This window comes from Tenrec ecaudatus, chromosome 4 (assembly GCF_050624435.1).
Source record: "Tenrec ecaudatus isolate mTenEca1 chromosome 4, mTenEca1.hap1, whole genome shotgun sequence".
Taxonomy (NCBI): domain Eukaryota; kingdom Metazoa; phylum Chordata; class Mammalia; order Afrosoricida; family Tenrecidae; genus Tenrec; species Tenrec ecaudatus.
The window spans coordinates 103,655,618-103,678,956 of NC_134533.1; the positions used below are offsets into that span (position 1 = coordinate 103,655,618).

Sequence of the window (23,339 nt, forward strand, 5' to 3'; positions counted from 1 at the left end):
AAAAGGAGCTGAAGCTACTGAGACGTTTTCCAGGACTGCCCAGAATGCCTAGGCTGCCTCCCGGCATTCCATACCCACCCACAGCCTTAGTCAGACAGAACACTGCCCTCTCTGGATGCTCCCGTCACAGCGACACTGCCATCTGGACTCCTGCATGGTTTCTGCTATTAAAGTGCCATTGGAGCATGGAGCCAATGTGAATGGAAGACACTGTACATGACTTTCCCCAAATAAAAGAAATTCTGCTCCGATGGACGTACGAAACGTCAGAGTTCCCTCCCTCAGCCAGCCACACCTCCCATGGCCTAAAACTGATTCAGTCTGATGGACAGATTTCTCTTTTCTTTTTTGGTTTATCAAAGTTCTAATACAATGAACATAGCTGATATTTTATAACATGGTGTGACATAGAAACACCGTGTTAAAGATTTAATCCATTAGCTTTGCCATCTGTTTTCAACTTTTTTCAAGGTTCTTAGGGTTGGAGCCCAGTCATAACTGTAACGAAGGCAGAGTTTGACTTCCCTGCCTTCTGTCTTCCCTGACTGACACCTCTTTCTCCCTCTTTGCCGTATCCTAGCTGACTGCAACTAACGTGTGTCTTACAAGCTGATAAAATGGGAGATTTATTTTCCTAACACACACACACACACACACACACACAATCTAGCACTTTTAGGGACTAAAAGAAAAAGCTATGAGCACCCATCATTTTAAGCCATTAAGTTACAAAACTAAAAAGGGCCTGACAATGTCCATGACCTAGCCATCTCCTGTCCACATATCACTCCCAGGAAACCAAACATAGTGTCATGCTCCTGGCTGCCATCAGTCAATGATGATGAAAGCAAACAATAAGAGCAAACTATGAAAAGAAATCCATCTCTGTGAATTATGGTAGATAATGATATACTTATTTAGCTTATCCAGGCTTTGGCTAAAATTAGATCTACACTTGGAGGTTTTTTGGTTTTGGGTTTTTTTTCAGCAGATTTTTTTAGTCAGAAAATAGAGTAGCCTTTTTAGACAAAGCATATAGTTGATAAAAGTAATATATTGGAGAATCCCAAATCCAAGTTAGGATTTGGTTTCAGTATAGTATTTGGCTCTCCCAAGACTACCAATCTTTGTCTTCTATCATTTTTCTAACTAGTCATTCAGATTAAGAGAGAAAGAAATTACTCAAGCTTATTTCCACACACCTCTCTGGAACAATTTCTGTGCCAAACAAACATCTTGAATTTACCAGTAACATCTCAGTGAAAAAAATCTTTGAATGACAAGATACTACCTGTCTATTTTGGGATTCAGAAGAAGGTGAGAGTATCCTCATCGTTTCTACAGAACACCACCGAGTGCTGCTGCCGGTCACGGCCTGAGCAGCCCTGGTGCATGAAAAGGTCTGGCTTCTCCACCCAGGCTTCTGCTCGCAGGTTGCCAGCAGCTAATGCCTAATTTGAGAACAGTGTGAAGAGGAATACGGGACCCGGTACGTTTTTGTTGTTACTGGGTTTTAACCACTGAATTTTGACTAAAAGAACTTCCTCGCTGTTTTCTAGGTGTCACATAATCCTCCTGAACTGCAGCGGGACGGGGGTGCGGGGGTTTTCATGGCCAACCTTCCGGTCAGCACTCATTTGTCCAACGGTTATACACCTGGGGTTCTTCGGAATAGGGTAGAGCTCTGAGATAGCTTAGAGATTTTGGATTGCTCAGAATAACTATTGCCCACTCTTTGTGAGTGGATTGCCCAACTACAGAAAGGTAGAAGAACCAAAGGACCGGAAGCATAAAACCAAATTGTTTTCTTTTCACGGAGTATTTTCGTTCAGCCAGGCAGTCCACACGAGGAAAAAGAAATATCTTCATATCACTGGCGCTTCGATCGCCTATTGTCCCGTGCTCCTCAGAGCTGACTTCTGTGATGCACGGGGGAGAGTGCATCTGGCCGTCTCCATTCCCTCTGTCCAGGTGTTCTGACACTTTCATTTACCTTCATCTTGGTAACCGACAGGAGTTCTATCTGCCACCTTCAGAGAGTTTCTATTTATAGTTCCCTGAGCCCCTAATCCCCCCTTCCTGAGACGTACAGCTGCTGAGAGGCCGTCACTCTGCTCCTAAGAAAATCGACACAGGCTTGTGAAGGATCTTTTCTCTTTTGAAACACAAGAGTGGCTAGGAGTCGAATAAATCATCTGGCTTTCATTGCACCAGAGACGTCTGCTATGGAGACTGCCTTGTTTTGGAAAGAGTCTCTTTACCTTCCTAGAGAAAAATGAAATCTCTTTGGTCTTCCTCATTGCAAACTCCTGCCTACCCTCTGTCCACCTGTCCCTGCGTGCCCAGTCTAATGTGCAATGTCTAGCAGACAAATGAGAAGAATTATCTTTAGAGATCAAGGTGGTGCAAATATTTTTAAAATTTTTATTCCTAGGGAACACTTTCATCTAATGATATTAAATAGAACACAGGAAAATGTATTTAGTAGATTCCCGTCTTTATCTCTGAAGAGTAAAAGAGGCTATAGAGGCAGAGTGAACATAACCTAATTCTTTTAATTTTTAAAATATGTGTCCAAAGAATCAGAATTGAGCTCTTGCGCTTTCTATTTTGTTCCTTTGCTCTCCTTTGATTTCAGATAGTAAGAAACTATACTTAAGCATCATTTTAAGAATAATCTGATGAACAGGGACATGGGTTAATGGGGAGGATAAGGTCAGTGTCATGGGGCTGAGTTATAATTGTGCACGTTCCTTCTTAGTCAACAATCAAAAGCATGCTAAATAGCGGCTAACAAGCCAATAATACACAAAAAGGCAATTGCCAAAAAAATCTATCAATGAATTGTTGACTGGCTGTTCTGCTATAATTTTCCAAAGTATGGTCAAGAGAATGCCCCCTCAGGTCTTGCTATGCAAAAAACGGGAAGATAAGACACTAGCCAGTTCATTCACAATTCCTGTCATGATCAGATGCACGGGGCAGTTACCTAGCTAAGTGGTAATCTTATTTAGAGGCTTATGAATTATACTCGGTCTATGTGATTTTGCTAAGTCATTACCTGATGCCTAGACATAGTTCAAAGTAACACGAGCTTATCAGCTGCCACTCTAACACAAACATTTCTAAATACTCAAAAGGCAATTTGACTATTAAAGGACTAATAACTGGACTTGTCACGTGTGTCACATGTGATTGAAAAGGTGTCAGTACGGCTAACAGTATGAAACTTGTATTTTCTATCTGCCAGTTTTAGCGCTATCATCAAAAACAACCGAGAAGGGCGGGCTTTAAAATCGATGACTTCATGACCATTTCCATGCGCTTATTAACAGATTACCTTTAGAAGGCAAGCCGTATTCCACTTACTAAGTACTGGCACAGCCCTCATAGCCTACAGGGGACTCGAGCTCCTTCGATGCTCAGCCTTTCACCTTCGGAGACCCATATACAACTTTCACCAACACTGGAACTAGTTCACTTGCACCAAGACCTATCTACACCTTTGTGAAGCTGACGTTCTCAGTCAACACTTCCAATCGGCGACTCATTTATCCATCCTTTACTTACTCCTCACAATCACATACCATGAAACCTGAAGACAGACGCAACATTGTATACACACACACACACACACACACACACAACTCTCTAGAGAGAAATAGGAATATTATGATCAGCATTTAAAAGTTATACAAGAAAGTTGTCTGATGGTGGCACGATAGTTACTTTATAACATGCTTGTAAGTGAAGGACTTCTGAGCAAATGACGAAGGCATGACATTGGATCACAGGCTTGTTATCTGAGCCATCACGCGCTGCTTATTCTGCTATAGTAGGAATGCTGGCTCTCTGGCAGAGTGCACGCCAGCTATATTATTGCTTTTGTGAAGTATGTCTCTACTCCCCCGGAGGTCCGGCCACATGTACAGAAGTGTGAGCATCAGCGCTCATGTTATTGCTTGAAAGGTTCTCAGAAGGTATTGCTAGGAAATCACTTTCAGAAGCATGTGCAATTCTATGTGTAAAGTACACTGTGAGACTAGGTATTGGTTTTGTGACTTTTCATGATGTAAAATTCAAAGCTCTCATAAGTGAGACATTGACACTGCATTTACTTCTGTGTCTAAAGTTCATAGTTCATACCTCGGTGGTGAGGATCAGCAAATATTGTGATATACTGCACAGCTCTGGCGGTAACTAAGAAAATGGTACTGCATCTAGTATGCCTAATAGCCCTATAGTGAGCAATATTCACCCCTCAGGCTTATCAGTGCTGACTTCTGTCTTTGATAAGTTTGAAGATTCATGCGCAAAAAGCAGACTATCATTGAAGCCAAAGCTAAAATTAAAACTTAAGAAAGAAACAATAACACAAAACCTGGTATTTGCCTTTTCAAAATAAATACCAATGAGATAAGACATCAGTACTTCAGAGACTGGTATTCAATGGTTCTCCAGTCTGTCCATGCATCATTACTGAGAGTGGTGTCCGAATACAGATTCCCAGGCCCTATCTGGAACCAACTTAACCCAAACTGCTGATTGTAAAGCCCTGTAACATCTATTTTTTAAAGCTTCCTAGGTAATTCTTATAAAGACAGCCAGATATTGCTCGGTTTATCAACAGAACCATTGAACTAGATTATTTCTTAATACGAATGGAATGCCAATGAGATACTTGACCGGAGCCATAATTTGGTCACATCATACTAAAACAAAGACACGATTCGACCCTAGCCCTTCCTCGAAAAATCGTGTAACATCTATATTCAACACACACACACACACACACAGAAAATACTCATTACTTGATAAAACTATTTTACAACATGAGAGTTGCCATGATTCTTCTGCGTCAAACACGTAGAAATGACTGTTTCCTTTGGAAAGGAAAGAAAGACGGAAAAGGCGGGACGTGGGTAGGAAACAGAAAGACTCCAATTGTTGCGTCAAGTGTGAGGAAGGAATTTTGCACACTATCTCATAGCCGGCGACCAGTTTGAGTCCGCCTGCATACGACATCAGTGTCTGCTCTTTATTCACCACCACGCGGGTCCTGAAAATGAGTTCACAGTGAGGTCAAAATGCCCACGTAAGAGGCAAATGTGTTTCACCATGTTAACACAGTCTGTGTGTATGCTAGCCGAGCTGATTCTGAAGTTGGCATATTCATGTCCAGAGCTGCCGATAAAAAGTCCCGCAGATTAGAACATATTAAAATTTAATAATTCAATCCCTGGAATATAATGCTGCCCAGACTATATCAAATAAAGTACACTTTCAGGAGCCTCTGAAACAATATACTCTTTTTCTTTCTAGTGGAAGGGCTGTAATGATAGATTTCCAAGTACAATTTGTGGGCTGAGTCTTGGGCGTGAGTGAGTGTCTAGGTTATTGTCCCCAAAGTCGATTCAGAGTCCAAATAAACAACTACCAAGGACATTCGGTGAAGTGACAGGAAGTGTTCAGTGTCAGGTGGTACTTGAAAGAAAAGAAAGGATGGGCCAGTTGCAGGAGCGAGCCATGTCTCAGCAGACCTGACGAGGGGTGGGGTCCCTTCAGAAGGGCACTGTTTCTCAGGCCCGGCATGGTGGGTCCTCCTCCCTGCTTGAAGCAGTCATCAGCAACCCTCACAGAGACCTGGAGACAATGGCTATGGATAGAGCTGAGTTTGAGATGGTTTCCAGTGACAGCACAGAGCGACAGGGGTCTGAAATGGACTAAGCAGTGCTCACAAGGCAACACAAGGCGACGATGGGTCGCCGTCTTCCTTTCTGTGCTAATACTGCGTACCACCTGTCCATAACAAGCCAGGAACCCAAGGGCCCCAATCAATACATGCAATGATATCCATGATCTCAAGGGCGCTCCTTATCACAGCTTCACACATACAATTTCAATCAATCACAGTATGACTTGGGACAAAGCCCAGCGGTCTGGTGGCTTTCCAAACCCTCTGTGGCTTTGCCGTCCGTGGGGGCACTGTAATTTTCCTGTATTGTTAGCACTCTTGGTAGGAATTTGTCAAGTGAAAAGCTGATTGCACCTGTGAATGTACTTTTGTTTATCTGGCGATCGTTCCGTCCTGCTTCCTTTCTGCCTGCGTTTGCTTTCCCAGGAAACACTGTTCCTGGCACCAGCACCCCGCCATCCGGGGCAGGAGGATCGTGTGTGACTACGAGCGATAACACTAGAGCTAAAAGCACAAACCTATTCTCAAGTCTCCACCATCACTGCCTGTCTCGGGGCCACAATACCACCCAGCTCACCGGACTCCCTAGAGAATCGGGCACTGAAAGGGAAACCCTAAAGTAATCCTAAATAAAAGAGAAAAGATGAATGCAGAGGCATATGGGAGATTTCTGGGTTATCTGTAGTGTTTTCTTTTTCCCTTTCTCTAGACCAAAACCAGGGCCAAGAGACCCAGGTGAGTGCATTCCTGCGGCGTGGGCTAGGATTCCGCTTACTGTACACTGGCTGATGTTCTCTGTTAGCGCTCACACAGAAGGCCGTGTCTGGAGTACACATTGGAGGAGTCCACGTTTGTTAGATAACTGATTTATTTGCAAACAATGATATGCTCCCCCCGTAGACTGATGCTGATGCCAATGTGAACCTTTGCTTTGGAGAGTTACTTATCAAGTGCCTTCTTCAGATTTGCTGCTTGAAGGAACATTAAGATGGGAACTGTGGCCAAAAAGGTACAGGTAAAAGTAGTTCATTTACAGTTACTGCATTCTCTCCAATTCAACATCATTCTATTCCGGAGGGAGCATCCATTGAAGTTCCTTTTAATCTGATGCATGAAAATGCAGGATGCTTGTCCCCGTTTAATGTAGACAAGAAAACCACAAAGCCCACAGGTGAAACCCAAAGGACGCCCCATTGTCACCTGACTCCAAGAGAGGACACGTGGACTGCTGAAGAACAGAAATACAGTGCTTCCCACATACTCTCACGTCTGCGCCGAAAATGGAGAGGCTCTGTGTGGGAGGCTTCACGTGCACACTTAGCAAGGGTGCCACTTGGATAATCCATGGTACGAAGTTGGCAAAATGGCGACAGGTTAGACCTCTGCCTTGAGCTATCGCTGCAAAGACGCGTTTAGATTATTCTGCAGGAAAAGTGTAGTTTACATCTTGTCTGTGGTATAAGAGATCATTAATTTAGACTTCAAGTGAAATTTGTGAAGTGTCAGTGGTTACTTCTTGCCTAAGCAATACCTCAGGAACTAATAAAGAGTTTGGGATTCATGTGACAAATTGAGACTATTCATGATATATAACCCTTCTCTGGGACCCAATCACCAATTACTAGATAATGGGGTGGTTTTCCAAGGATGGTTTTAAACGATGCCTTCCATAGAAATTACGCAGTACAGTATAGATTAGAATAGATGCTTTGACAAAGCCTCACGAAGAGCAGAGCATTATATCGGATGAGTCCTGGGCGTCCCTTTAGTATTTATGGTTAAAAAACACACTGTTTATCTCCAACATGTTTGTTACTGTAATGTGTGGTATTAACTACAATGTTACTGCTCAGAATAATGATCAATAACTTTAGGGAACTTGGTTCTCTCCCCAGGCTCCTAGGCTAAAAGGAGCCTAGCAGCACTCTGGCACAGCTAAGGGGCTTTCTGCCCTCACCATGAGGATTGAGCCGCTCCTAGCCTGTTCTTTCCACACTGGCTGACGCCCTCATGGACTAATATCTGAGTCCCCCAAAGAAATTCCTTTGTGGGTGATAATTCCCATGGAAGTACAGTGTGCTCCGCCTCCAGGCTCCCATTGCCACCGTGGCCTTCCATGCCCTAAGGTGGAAACAGAGAGCTGGGACCAGGGAAGAGGGAGCCATGAAAGAATTCAGACTGCCCAGGGCCTGTGTTCTCTCTTCTGAACAGGAACAGTGCTGCCCTGGTGTCCTCAGAAGCCCCATGGTGAGAGCAGAGGCAATAATTACAAAAGTGATCGTCTGTGAGAATAAGAACCACTGTGCATTACCTATAAAGGTTTTCTAGCCACACACTTAAAGCATTTAAAAGCACTGATTTAGCCTCAAAGACTGCATTGGAAATTAATTCTACTCCTTTGCTGAGTATGTCATGACCAAATAACAATGTGGCTGAAGTCCCTGATCAGATAAAGAAATCGATTGCATTCAGTAGACATTAGCGACCAATGAGTTTGTCTAGTGGAGTAAGAACACGTCCACACCAAGGTCTCAAGGAAACAGATGCTCCCAGTTCATAACCTCAATAGAGATTTAGGTTTTCTCTCTGATCCAAATAGGAAAACTCTGGACACAGCATGCTTCGGATATCTGGGAGAGTCTGACCGTGTTCCCATACAGAGTTGACTAATAGGAACAGGTTTTTATTTTAGCAGAACATGCGATAGAAACCTAATCTGTAACTAAGGTGATTACTAGATCAGAAGGTTAGACCTACTTCAGCACTCAGGAAGATTCACTGAATTTAACAGCCACATCAATCAAACTGCAGACATTTCTTGAAAAGTTTAATCTCAAAGTCATAAAATACAGATTCTTCCTTCTTTGTGTTCTGCAGGAAGAAACAACCCTCTTGCCACCTAAGAGTGGCAGTTATTCCTTAGGAAGGATCCCTGGTGAAGGAGGGTGCAATAGTGGGCATTAACCTGTCCTGGAGTAGGATGGTGTTTAACAGAATGCAGTCTAGTACGTTGTGGAAACAATACATATTTTTAAGTGTTAAGTCGAAGACTTCCAAGGTAGCAAGGATTTCATTTTAACTGGTACAGTGTTAGATGGTGACAAAAAGATCTTTCCTTAATCTGGTTATGAATACATATGCTACTAAGGAATTCCATTTTCCCTGGCTTCTAAGCTACATTAATTAAATCTACAAGATATATTTACTAAGCAGACATATAATGCTTTCTGGACAGATGAAATCCTTGGTTATGTGTATTTTGCAGTCTAAGTGGTAATCTTTCTAAATCAAATTAAATGCTATTAGATTAATAGGTTAGAGTTACATAATAGTCCAATGATACAATAGCAGTTTCTGAAAGTCGATTAATGCTGTGTGAAGTGGGACTATCCCAAAGAAGAGATGTGTATAAAAATAGGTAATATCCCTATAGTATTTGCAGTTAAAGTTCTTCCTGCTGGGAGGCAGATCACATGGCAATCATATATGTATGAAATATCTGTTCAGGAAAAGAAAGAAAACATTCCTTACCTATCAACTCACTAAATGTAAGAATATACAACCAAAACTGTATCTCAAAAGTGGTACAAATACATAGGGAAAGGACCAGAATGTATGACAAACAAAGAAACATGAAATCTACAGATTGGATAGTTTGGAAAGGGGGCCCATATTGATTCATATATACATTTACATATCTCAAGACACTTCTATGTATGGATATGCTATTTCCCCTGCCTCTCAGCTGATCTTAATCAACAGTCTCACTCAGCCTTTTGTAGATTATTGCCTGACGTCACACAGATACTGTGATGCTTGTCCTCAACGATCTCTTCCCACTTGCCGGCCATGGCCATGTTCTGGGCTTGTGCTTTTGGGAGGAAGGAGTCTTCGATCTGCTGCAGGTCTCAGAGGCTCGTCTCCCGGAGGAACATGGTGCCGATGTTGTAGGAAACCTTTTTAATCCTTGACGAGGAGAGTGAGGGTTTGGGCTGCTTCGGACCAGTTCTTACCTCTAGGAAGTAGCAGATCCCAGGGATTTCCTTTGGGAAGTTGTCTGGAAGCTCTTCACGGGACCGAGGGATGAAGGTGAAGCCTTCTTCCCGTTTTAACAATCTAAGAAGGAAAGACAGATGCTGTGAATCAAATAGGCAGGGGAGCCACAGATGCAGGGACCCCCCATGTAAAGGGATGGAGAGTTCATATGAATGCCCTATTTCTTGGTGTAGGCATGCCTCTCTAGGGGGCAAACAGGAGGAAAGGTTCGGTGGCTCTCTTCATGTTATCATAATAAAAAACAAAGCTGCTCCTGGCACTTCTTGAAAATATTTCTTCAATTATTATGTTTTTTTAAGTAGCACTGCTTGGTCAATTTTTTCCCCCCACATGAAACTGCATTATGTAGATTTTCATTCAAATATGCAGGATTTACTCCTTCTGTTTTTAAGACCTGTCCAAAATATAGAGCAGCTTTTACTGTTTTACAGACTTTCAAGAAGCATGAAGTGTATGCCCCATATGCCAGACAAATCATGGGATACTTAGACTTGTAAACTGAATGCATGACTCCAGAGTGAGTGACAACTGCTCACAGATTTTCAGTGACCTCTGCTTTCCAGTCTCGCCAGCACTGATCAGTCAAACAACTTGATGTTTCCTGACTGTACTGGTTGGCTAGTGCTGATTCCATTCTGATTCATAGTGCCTCTCCATGACACAGCAAGCCCCGGGGTTCTCCTGGTTAGACTCCTCATGAAATCAGACCACCGGATCTTCCTTCCGTGGAGAGTTCAAATGGTAAGATTTTGGCTGGTAGCTGAGCACCTTAACTGCTGTGCCTCCACCACACCTGCTTCCGTCCTGGTCACAGGTAGACTTCAGGAATACTAGGAAATACTAGGCATGTCCACTCATGGACATCAGCTTGCTTCTGACTCAGAGCAACCCTCCTGATTCCAAGTTGAGCTGCTAACCACAAGGTCAGTGGTTTGAAACCACCAGCCACTCTGCAGGAGAAAGAAGAAACTTTTCACTCCAGCAGAGCATTTCAGTGGGTCAACGAGCACTTCTGCCCCATCCTGTAGGCTCAGGATGAGAGCACTAACAGGGGAGAAGTCTTACTGTTCACTTTGTCTAGTTCTGTGGAATGTGCAGTTTGATATCCATACCCCGAAAGATGGCCCATAACTCAATTTAATGATTGCTTTTGTGGCCACCCCCCAGATAACGCCCTCCCCCCACCCCTAGACAGATACTCTTGTGGATCCATGCCAAGTACAAGACAGTCTGGAGATTTGGGGGTGCCAGTAGCGTGCCAACCAGACTTCTCATTGCAGTTGGAGTCCTCAGAGAGACACCCCAACATAAAGGTCTGGGATGGACTTCTGAAAACTCCACCATGGAAACTCTAGGGTGCACAGTTCTAGACTGTGCTAGGCTACTCGAAGGCGATCGGAGAAAAGGGTCACCGTATTGTTAAAAGAAAAAAGGAAAAGGAAGCAAAAGAAACAAGGGAGCAAAACTAGAGTGGAAAGAAACAGAGTTGGCTAGATGTCGTAAGAAAAGGTAGAAATCAAAAGTGGCAGAAGCCCAGAAGAGGAAACATTTCAGTTGGGAACACCACCAAGTTGCTATGGATGAGACGTCATTTAAAGAGGGGCGATGTTTCCACAAAGTGATGTGAAGACCAGTAAGTTCCCAACCAGGTGGTAGCATGCCAGAGTGAGAGTTAGGCTCCAACAGTGGTTTGGGATATAATTTTTTTTTTGACAAGTAAGAGTTGAGACTTCATTTGGAAGGCACTGAAGAGCCCAAATCATCATCCTTTCCCCTAAAACAGCAGTTCTGAACCTGTGGGTCACGACCCCTTTGGGAAAGTCAAACAACCCTTTCACAGGAGTCGCCTAAGACCATCGGAAAACACGTATTTCCGATGGTCTTAGGAACCGAGACACCGCTCCTCTATCCGTTGCCGGGCAGTTCCTCCCACATGCAGATCCGTGCGCATATGACTACCCAGTGTGATGATATCATTGTGCCAACCCCATCACATACACCCCGAACAAATACAGGTATATGTGACAGGGTTGGCGCCATAATGCACTTATGTGTACCAGTCACACATGTGTAGTGAGCAGCTACTCTGTTAAAAGCAGCTACTGTGTTGAAAGTAGCTGTATTGGAGGTAAAATGAATTATAACTTCATGAATTATAACTACCGGGTAAATGTACAATCATGTACTGTAAAATCATCAACTACTACAAAAAATCTGTACATTGGGAACTTAATCTGGATGCTGATTGCTCTTTTTATATTCAGCTGGGTTTATGTGAATACTGCCCCCTTGTAATAGTAACAGGTATGTACAAAAAACAAAACAATGATAAATCATAGTAAACTTTAATGAACTGTATGGACTGAATTAAGCAATGTGTCATCTTTTGTATTATTAAAACTATTGTTATATATTATTTTCATTAGCAAACTATCCCATGATAATGGATCGTGTAGAGAAGAACATTAAGAAAAGAAAATGTGGTGAGGATTTTTTTAAAGTGAGGATTTTTTACAGTATCATTGTACCTCAATAATTACAGTAGGAATTGAGAAACCGCAATATGATATTTGTTGTGAAGTTCTATCAGCTGAATCTATGAAGCTGAACAAACTGAAACGCCATTTTGATAGCAAGCATCTGAGCTTTGCCAGCAAGGATACCAACTATTTTAGAAGCCAAGCTCAGGGACTCAAGGAAGCCAGACTTGACACTGGTGGCAAGTACCACAAACAAAACAGCAGCCGTTGAAGCTTCATATTTGGTGGCGCTCAGAGTCTCCAGAGCTATGAAACCTCACACCATTGCTGAGGATTTCCTGTTGCCAGTGGCCAAAGACATTATTTGAGTTATGATTGGAGGCGAATTTGTTATGAAATTGAGTGCATTTCCTTATCTGATGACACAGTCCACACAATAGATGACATGTCTGCTGATATCCTGGATCAGGTAATCCAGGAAATTAAATCTGCCCCACTTCCAATATTTAGCATCCAGCTTGATGAATCCACAGACATTGCAAACTGTTCAGTTACTGGTTTACATGAGGTATAGTGATGATGGCGACTGTAAAGTTGAGTTTCTTTTCTGCCAACCTCATGAAATGCCCACTACTGCACGTGATGTATTTGACACAGTTGGTTCATTTCTGAAAGAGCATAAGATCTCTTGGGGAAAGGTTTGTGGTGTTTGCACAGATGGTGCTGCAGCCATGCTAGGATGTCGATCTGGATTTCAATGTTTGGTACTGAATGAGTCACCAAAAGTCATAGGAACTCACTGTATGATTCATCGGCAAATATTAGCAACAAAGACGCTGCCACAAGAGTTACAATAAGAAATGAAAAGCGTCCTAAGTTCTGTCAGTTTTGTAAAGGCGAGCACTTTAAACAGTCGACTGTTTTAGCAACGGTGCAACAAGTTGGATGTGCCACATAATGTTCTGCTATTTTACACTGAAGTGAGATGGTTGTCGAGAGGAAAAGTTTGGAACATGTTTTTGAGCTTTGTGATGAACTCAAAATATTTTTTCATCAGAAAGCAAGACCACAGTTTGAAGCACTTTTCAGTGATAAAAGCTTACTTGGTTGCCATCTTGAATGAGTTAAATTTATCACTGCAAGGACCAAATACAACATGCCTCAATTTGTCTGAAAAGATCTGATCATTCCAAATGAAACTTCAGTCTTGGCAAAAACAATTGGATGAAAATAAAATTCACATGTTTCCTACCTTATCTGCTTTCATTGAGGAACATGACATTGAACCAGACAAAAGGATTACGATGATAATTTCTGTGAAAGAACACTTGCACATGCTTACAAACAAAATTTCATCGTACTTTCCAAATCTACCTGACGCCCCATTTGCACTTACCAGAAGACCATTCACAGTCAAAGTTGAAGATGTTCCTGAGACGGCATGAGAGAAGCTCATTGAACTTACTAACAGTGACGCAGCGAGAACTGATTTCTCTACAATGCCAGTCACAAAATTCTAGATCAAGTGTTTGCAGTCATATCCCATTCTGTCTGAGACTGTGTTGCGCCTCCTTCCAATTCCAACAGCATAGCTTTGTGAAACAGGGTTTTCCAGCTTATTAGTTATCAAGTCTAAATGCAGAAGCAGACTTGTGGAATATGATTTTTGTTGTGCTCTTGCAAAGAGTGCCCCAAGAATTTCTGATCTGGTGGGAAAGAAGCTACCTCAACACCGGTGTTGGATTTTTACGCATACTGTCGCAAAATGTAGCAATGTAGTTTACTGCTGTTATATTAAGATTGTTGCCCATGCTATACCATGCTTCAAGACAAAATTTCATTTATTTGTCATTAGAAATATATATTTCACAATATATAATTACATATTGTTTTGTGACTAATCACTATGCTTTAATTATATTCAATTTTTAACAATGAGAATACATCCTGCATATCAGTTGTTTACATTATGATTCATATCAGTAGCAAAAGTACAGTTAGGAAGTAGCAAGGAACATGATTTTATGGTTGAGAACCACTGCTCTAAAACAACTTATCCTTCGCAATCGGGGTAATATCAGCAATAGTGCCAAGGTATGCTGTCCCAACTTGGGGCCTCGTGTTCCAATTCCAATTCACCTCTGAATTTGAGGAGTGAGTTTGCAATGGACATTCAGATACAGATATTTTTTGCCTAGAAGGAAGAGGTAAAATAGGTGTAGATGAGGAAGAATATAGAGAAAGAGGAGAAAAGAGAAGAGGACAAACCAGGGCAAAACTATGAGTAGGAGATGCACTTAGAGGTAGGAGATGCAACAGGAGAATGTAAAGTCAGGGGTGTGAGGGGGACAAAGAAGGTGTGAACACAGTGGATCAGCCAATGATAAGTTGTGGGAACAAGAGAACAGGAAGAGAGTATATACGGATGAATCCTTTATTCTCATATATCAAGATACCTAGCAGGCTGGGTTTCTGGGGTGTAGGGAGACCGTCACCCTTGTGAGTTGGAAGTGAGTCCCAATCACATTCTCATACTATTGTTCCCCACTTTATCCTCCCATAATAGTGCTCCCTTCCAGTTACCTCTTCCGGGCACATGGCTGATTGCTATGCAGCCCGCAGCTTTAGCTACAGGAGCAGACACATGCTATTGCTCTCTCGGCTCTGAGGACAGCCACTCCCCTTCCCCCCCCCAGCACTGGCATTAGGTGACTCCTCCAATACACTCAGGGACCTTTAGAGTTCAGTCGGCTCTGTTACATATGTGGTTACCTGTAATTAGCAGGACTTGCATGTTCCCTGAGTGTATATAAGCCTTGGTTGGAAATATATTCTCTCTGCCTGGATCTGACTCTTGAAGTCATGGTGGTCCTGGAGGTGAGGACTTGCCTGCCTTCTCTTGTCTGATGACTCTTTAATTTACCCTTCAATTACGCAACTTCTTCTTGGACCCATCCGATTGTGGGGACTGGTACCCCACAATAAATAACACTTTAGGAGCCCCAGTGGTGTCGTTGGTTACGTGCTGGGCTGAATCACGGGGCTTTCTGCTCCAGTGAAGAGTCGCAGCCTCGGGGACCCAAAGGGGCAGTGGTACTCCATCTTACAGGGTCGCCGTGACTCTGAATTGGCTCGATGAGTCAGTTCCATTTGACTATGCCTTGTTTTAAAAATGCAATGATTAAAATAAGTTGGGTATACGGAATCAAGATTCATTCTCTTATTTTTAAAAGTTTCCATCATCTTATCTCTTTTGCCCATAGAGCAGAAGCTCATGCAGCAAAGGCCTTATTAATGTACCAGATTTACAAGGGAAGAAGGTGCGGCCAGGGTCAGCTGGAGTGATTTGCTGACAGTAGCAGAAGGCAGCGGAGGCGCTGAAACTAGAATTCAGACTTGTGGACTATCAGTGGCACTCAGCCCTGCACAAATCCTCTCGGCTGAGCTAGGGAGACACTGGCCGCAATCACAAAGGAAGTCCACAGCACTATTTAGCTTTCTTTTTATTTGAACAGATGTTTAGTTTAGTTTTTTTTCCCATATACTTACATGGCATTTCAAAATAAAAAGTAGAACCCCTGCAAACAATAATTGTTTCTACAATTACGTAACTAGATTAGCTGAAGATGTACTACCTGTGGGTGTCAATCACCAACAAACATTTGTTGACTGCTTGCGACTTGCTAAAATGGGCCCTGGATGAAGGGGGGTAGGTAGGATGCCCAGGGTAAGTTCATCTAATTAAAAAGAAAGTCATAGAAGGAAATTAATAATCCAGGCCACAGACGATACAGCACATGATATAATCCAAAGGAGTACAATCTGGCGGCAAAGAGAGAAAAGGTGACCGTGTATGGGCTGAAGTACAAATGTCCAGCGTTACAGCCACAAGGTCCACTGACACCCCTGGAAATTTGGTTCCTAAACTCAGTCATTCCAACAAGTTTCCTTAAAGGCCCATGATCAGCCACTAGAATTCCATGTGGGCCACGCTCCTTCTTACAGAATTTATTTCAGGTTTCTGTTTACTGCTTCGTAGCCAGGTCACTGGACTTCGTTATCAATGAACCCCGAGTCGATTTACGATACAGAGTGACCCCTGAGCGACTCTGCCATAGAGTATTTCACTCTCTGACTCTGAAAGGAGTAGGCCGCCACATCTTTCTCCCCCGGAGCGGCTGGTGGGCGCACACACTGAGCATTCAGTTAGCAGCCCAGCCCCTCAGCACGGAACCACCGTGGGTGGGGCCTTTGACGTGAAGTGTCATTAAAGGACAGAAAGTGGCACCAGCTGCTTTGGGTACCAAGACTTTAAAATCACGCACTTCAGCTGGGAGGAACCTCTTCACAAGGAATGGAGCTCTTGGCATCTTAAAGAAATCTCACGTATCCCGCGCTAAAAATCGGCAAGACGGCAGCTTTTGTGGGAAGCTATTCTTTCCCAAGGATCCCTGGTAGCGTGACAGACTCTGGACGTGGCTGCTAACAGTAAAGTCAGCTGCTCCTCAGGATGATGAGGCCGTTTGCTCGAGTAGAAACTTACAGACTCACACACCCGAGGGAGCAGTCCGACTTAGTCCTGTGGCAACACTGTGAATCAGAATCAACTCCATGGTCATGGCGAGTTTTCCTTTTCCAAGTAAACATTTTGACACCCATGAATCATCCATTTTTAAAATTCAATAAAAAAGTGAGCACAAGTAAAGGTAAATACATTCAAACTGCTGTTTATCCCTGAGACATGGTGGCCTTTGCCTGTCTGGATGCTACAGTGAAATATTCAATGAAATTCTCAGAGGACAATCTGAGCCAGCTATTGGGAGGTGGTGTCTGTGTAGGTGGTCAGGGGAACACAGCATGCTTGAGGATGAGATGAGTCAAAGTGCTGAATAAATGATCACATGTGCATATGGGGATTAGGAATTTAGACATTGATCACCCAGAATCTCTAATTCCCTCTGAAAAACTTTATTAAATCCAAGTGTCTATGCAGGCTCTAAGCTTTGCCTAGAAATCCATTTCTTCGGCAGAGAGGATTGATAGAGAAGCTCAGATTCTCCATAAACCTAAATTAATCCCCAGCTGTAATCCCGTTAGCTGATAGACAGCCAGGGAATCGCAGCAACATATTTAATACGTATTTGGAAGTCAGACAAATCCTAGTTTACTTGACTTTCATCCCTCCTCCTTTCAACAAAGCTCGTTTAGTACCTAAATCTGCGAATTGATTTTCAAGATGAAAAGTTGCTGTTGCCTTGGTTGAACAGAGGGCCCCGAAGAATGCCTCCACGGGGGCCATTGGGCTGCTGCACGGTCACTGATTCTGTGAACTGACTCCTGCTTGTGCACCTTTTCTCCTGCTTCCACTGAGTTTTGAACTCTGTCATCTATTTCTTGTTGGAAAAGGTCTTGGAACTTATGCATACTGGTATAGACGGCCCAAGTGTAAATTACATTTTAAACATGAAATTCAGAGATTAAAAAAAAAGGAATGGAGTTAAAATATGGAATTTTTAGCATCCCATTTGTGGATTTACTGTAGTCTCCAAATCGTACAAACATGGGAAGAATACTGTAAAATGACTTGTACCCAAAATGTGTCTGGCTGGTCTTCAACCACTTCTGGAGGGCTCTCAGGTTTAAAGACACCGTACTGAAGGAAGAAATCAAAGTTATATTGCAGGCACTGCCAAAAACAAGGACCCAGGAATTGACGGAATACCAGTTGTGACCTATCAATAAACAGATGCAATGTTGGAAGTGCTTACTTACATGTGCAAGAAATTCAAACAACCATTCAAAAGTACCCATTTAAAATAAAAGTGATCCAGCAGGAGGCAGAAATTATCATATTGTTACCATTCCACGCAAGAAAAAGTTTACCGAAGAGAATTATAAAACGGTTGCAGCAGTACATCCATAGGAAACTGCCAAAAATTAAAGCCAGATTCACAGTCAGTGGAATGAGGAATATTGCAGGTGTCAGCTGGATCTTGGCTGAAAGCAAAGAATAACAGAGAGCTGTTTACATGTGTTTTATTCACTATGCAAAGGTTGTTGACTGTGTGCTTCATAACAAATTATGGGTAACATTGCGAAGAGTGGAAAATCCTGAGCCTGCGTTAACTGTGTTCCTGTAGAAGTTGGGAGCGACTTGAAGGCAGTGAGTTTGTTTTGGAGCATCTGCACCTAAATAAAGAGACAGTTGTTTGCACAGAGGGAGAGGATACGGGGTGGTTTAGAATCAGGAAAAATGTGCATGAGGGTTATATAGTTCACCATACTTAGTCTGAATGCTGAGTGAATAATCTGAAAAAATGATCAGAAGAAGAAGAAGACATCAGGATTTGAGGAAATTTCACTAACAACTTGTGATATGCAGATGACCCTATCCAGCCTGCGCAAAGTCAAGAGGATTTGAAGCGCAGCCTGCAGTATCAATTTCACCGCAACCTAAAGAAAACAAGGACGCTCCAAGGGGCCATTGAGCACCATCATAATAAAGAAAGAAGCACTGAGAGTGTTGAGGATTTCATTTTATGTGCTCATGCAAAGAGCAGTCAAAATACCCAAAGAAGTATTGCATTGGGAAAACCTTCACAAGATTTCAAGTACTGAAAAGCGAACGTGATTTTGAAGTCCACAGCGTGCCTGACCCAAACGACAGTATTTTCAATCCCTCATAAGCATTGGAAACCAGAAAACCAATAAGGAAGACTAAAGAAGAATTGCTATCTTTCAATTATGGTGCTAAGAATACTGACTCCACCGTGCACTCCCAGAAAACCAACACGCCTCCTGGAAGAGCAGTCAGAGCCCCTTGGATCAGAGGGCATTTCATCCTGCACTTGTGTATGGTATCTGCTGAGAAGGACACTACAGCTCAGTGGTTCTCAACCTGGGGGTCGCGACCCCTTTAGGGGTTGGAAGGACTCTTTCACAGGGGTCGCCCAATTCATAACAGTAGCAAAATTACAGTTATGAAATAGCAACAAAAATAATTGTATGATTGGGGGGGATCACCACCACAGGAGGAGCTGTATTTAAGGGTCACGCCTTAGGAAGGTTGAGAATCACTGCTCTAGTTGTTAAAATAAGGGGTTGGAGGAAGAAGAGGTAGCCCCTCCCCAAGATGCACTGGCCCAGCGGCTGCAGCAATGGGCTCAAACATAGCAAGTATTGTTAGAATGGTCCAGGGGAAGGAGGGGTTGTTTCTGTTGTGCATAGGGCTGTTATGAGTCGGAAGCAATTTAATGGTCCCTGGCAACCTCACAGCCTAAGCACATTTCCATCGATGTATATTATGTCCAGCTTGAAGTTGACCTTGGAATTTGGTCTTTCATGCTGCTATACCCTTTCTCCGGTTCTGTATGTTCCTTTGATTTCCAAGTGTGGAGCTCTTTATGACGATTTGTTTTTGGAGTTTCTCATACAGATTCAAGAATGTGGACTTAGGGAAGCATCAACGCAGTCCACATGGAAGAAGCACACCAGCCTGCGTGATAAATAGTAAAATCCAAGTCTGTAGGTAACAGATTACTTTAAATTCTGAACACCTGGTTTTCAGAAGGCTATGGGCCAAAATGAAAGTCAAAGATCCTTTTGTTGTGTCCACACATGGATTAAGTTTCCAACGAATCCCCTATAACCACAGTCCAGGGATCTGACAGAGAGCACTGTAAAGTCAATTACGGCAGATCTAGTGAGGTTAAAATGTCACCTATTATCATTTAATTTCCCATTTGATGTATTTTAAAGTTGTTTCTGTTTTTAGTATTATCTACCTTCTTATTGACTGAAAGCTTTCTGCTTTGGTTATCATTATTGTTGGGTAATTTTATTCGCTTGTTTGTGTTTTATATGATTTTCTGTATATAAAACCCAGGATACGTAAATCTACATAGACAGTAACTGGTTTAATAACTACCTAGGGGCATTACAGGGAAGGTTGTGGGTGAAATGGGGAGCTAACAACAATGAGGATTAGAAAGAAGAAAATTTTGAAGTTGAATGTAATGGTGATTGCATCTCTTCTTAATATGAATAAATGTTCAGTTGTGTGCGATGTGAAATATATGCCAGTAAAAAGAAGAATGCGTGGTTAGGGAGGTGATAAATCATGCAGTTCTTGAGGCAGACTTCATTCTTACACCTAGACTCTTTCAGTCAGTGAGTTCAGCAGGTAGTTAGTTCACAGGTAGATATTAAGTGCCTTCTGTAAGCTATCTTCTGGATCAAAGCTTTTCTGTCCTTGTTCATAATAGTACTGAGCAGAGGAAGAAATATTTTAGGGGGCAGGGGTGGGTAGAAGTCAGGGTGCAGAGAATAGGAGAGGGGAGGGGGAGATGGAAAGGGCATTTGTAGTTTTTAATGAAAATGTCCTTCCATATATAATTTTATTTCCCATATAAGTTGAGTTCACTCCACGAACAGAGCTAACTTTGCTGAGATAAAACAGATTCAGATGCAGTCTCTAAGAGTAGCCATCTGCTTCCCAAAGCCCCTTATGTCTCCATGCTTGAAATTATCTTTCAAGGTTTAAAATTACTTTTTTTGTATTTCGTTAGTCTGTAATGTACAGAGCTGAAAGTGAAGGCCGCTCTGACAAGGGGCCTACCTGAAGTAACCGCGTGCTTCTCTACTAAGGACCACGTGACTGGCCATCAAGGAGCCTTCAAGGCAATGCCAGATGGACTGAAACAATGGCGCCCCTTTAAGAGCTTAGAGTCAGGAAGAACAGAGAGCTTTGAAGACTGGTGTCCGAGTGTGTCATGCACGCTCCTCTCAACTACACTGAGGGTTTCATTCGACACTGAATTCTTGTTTGGAAAGATTTTCTCCCCAGTATTTAGATTTTACAAAGTTAGATGTTCTTCTGTTTACTAATCCAGTGGATGTGAATTTTTATCCATTTTATCCATCTGTTCCCAACACCTTCCCCAGCTATCATCTTTTGATTCCTGATGTTGTGAAAATTAACAATGATCTTCATCAGTGCACTTTTTTTTTTAAATTCAAAAGAACAATCACTAAACACAACCTTGTGATAGGTTTTTAAGTTCTGGTAAAAATGTTTATTGACATTTCTTTAATAATTTCCTATGCTTTATTCTATAAGTTCCCTTTTTCTGAAATTCTTCTTAGCCAGATACTGGATCTTGTGAATAAAATCTGCAATTTTCTTTTCTCTGATTTTTAAAAATTTCTACTTTAAAAGATTTCATCAAACCTTATATTTCGAAGTTTAAAACTTTAGATGACATGCTTTCACTTTCCAAGAACTCGTTGTTATTATCAGATCATTCTGTTTTATTGTTCTGTTTTCTTATTTTAAGAATTTGCTATCTTTAATATATTAGAACCTGGCCTACCTTTTTATGGGATTCTATTTTGGTTTCTGTATTGACTCTGTTTTAAAAAATTTATTATATTTTCACTTTTTATTTTCGGTTGCACAAGGTCAGCAGTTAGAATCCACCAGCCGCTCTGTGAAAGAGCCAAAGTTTTCTGCACCCATAGATTTACAGTCTCAGAAACCCCAAATGGGGCAGATCTACTGTGTCCTATAGCGCCCTATGCGTCTGAAGGATGAGATGGCAGTGATCTGAGGATTACCTGTTTGAGTCTAGAGTCAATTGATTACCTCAGGAGGAACAAACAAACAAAGAGAAATTATTTAGCATTAGATGTCTCCTCCCCTCTCCCCCAAACAGTCTTCCCTTCATTCTTAGTACATGGCTAGAAACCATATTTCCCAGATGCCCTTGAAAGTTTGGTTCTAGGAGATTGTTAAATTCCTCTAATTCTGCGGTTCTCAATCTGTGACCCCTTTTGGGGGTCAAACGACACTTTCACAGGGGTCATCTATGATCATCCAAAAACACATATTTCTGAAGATCTTAGGAACCGAGATATGACTCCTCTATCCGTCTCCAGGTGGGTCCGCCTACATGCAGATACAACCACATACGAGTACCTGGCATGAAGACTGTTACACATGCTATAAGACAAAATTTAATTTATTTGTAATTAGAAACAAATATTTCATAATATATAATTATATATTGTTTTGTGATTAATCACTATGCTTTAAAGATGTTCAATTGTAACAATGAGACTACATCCTGCATATCAGATATTACATTATGATTCATGACAGTAGCAAAATTACAGTGATGAAGTAGCAACAAAAATAATTTTAGGGTTGGGGGGCCACCACCACATGAGGATGTGTATGAAAGGGTCGCGGCAGGAGGAAAGTTGAGAACCACTGCTCTAATTAGGCGCACTTTCCCAAGACTTGAATGACAGGGGTGAGGCAGATTTCATCTACCTTTGCCAATGGGCCATGAATTCCATGAGAAGTGACGCTTTCCGGAATCGAATTCCAGTGCTCGTCCTCCAGGTTCTTGAGTGTCAAGTAAATGGCCCATAAGAAGGATTCCAAATCTAGCCCCGTAATCCCGGGACTACACGTACAGCAATTCAATTTTCAACTTCTAACGTTCAACACTAGCGTGACTGCAGCAGGGACTCCTGAGTGCTGTCGTTCTCACTCTCTGAGATGGAGCTGGCATTCAGAGCAACGCCTTGCTTTCTTATTTGAACCTTCTTTTGGAACCTCAGTTTTCTCTTTTCTTCAGAGAAAATACTACTGAGGAACACTGATGTCACCTTGCACTCCCACCATGTTGAGACCTCTTCCATTCCCTGGACGTGTCTATTGAATGAAAGTTTTAGCTCTCGTAGACCTTTGCTGCCCTGGTGGTGTAGTGGTTATGCATTGAGCGGCGATCCAAATGGTCAGCAGTTTGAAACCACCAGCAGGTCCTCGGGAGAAAGACTGGGCTTTCCCTTCCTGTAAGTAGTGACAGTCTCAGAAAGTCACTCAGGGTCATGTACAGTCAGCACTAACTCGGTGGCATTGTGTTTCATTTCATTTCTAGGTTGTTTTTTTTTTCAGAGATGACCAATTTGGTGCCAAACTGCTATGTTAAATTAGAAGTGACTATCTCACATGTTGCTAATCACTCACCCAAATTATCTTTTTGCTAAGGCAGGCATTTGAGTTCTCTTATGGTGGCATCTCACAGTGAGCATCCTTAGCA

General features: G+C 42.3%; 1 protein-coding gene across 1 annotated transcript in view; it reads right to left on the reverse strand.

Moving 5' to 3' along the window:
- Positions 1–763: 763 nt before the first annotated feature.
- GUCY1A2 (guanylate cyclase 1 soluble subunit alpha 2) overlaps positions 764–23,339 on the reverse strand; it is a 318,287-nt gene continuing 295,711 nt past the window's right edge. Inside the window, exon 8 of the mRNA XM_075546543.1 lies at positions 764–9,811. Coding sequence (XP_075402658.1) covers positions 9,604–9,811 — 208 coding nt within the window. The 3' untranslated portion in view covers positions 764–9,603. The remainder of the gene's footprint in view (positions 9,812–23,339) is intronic.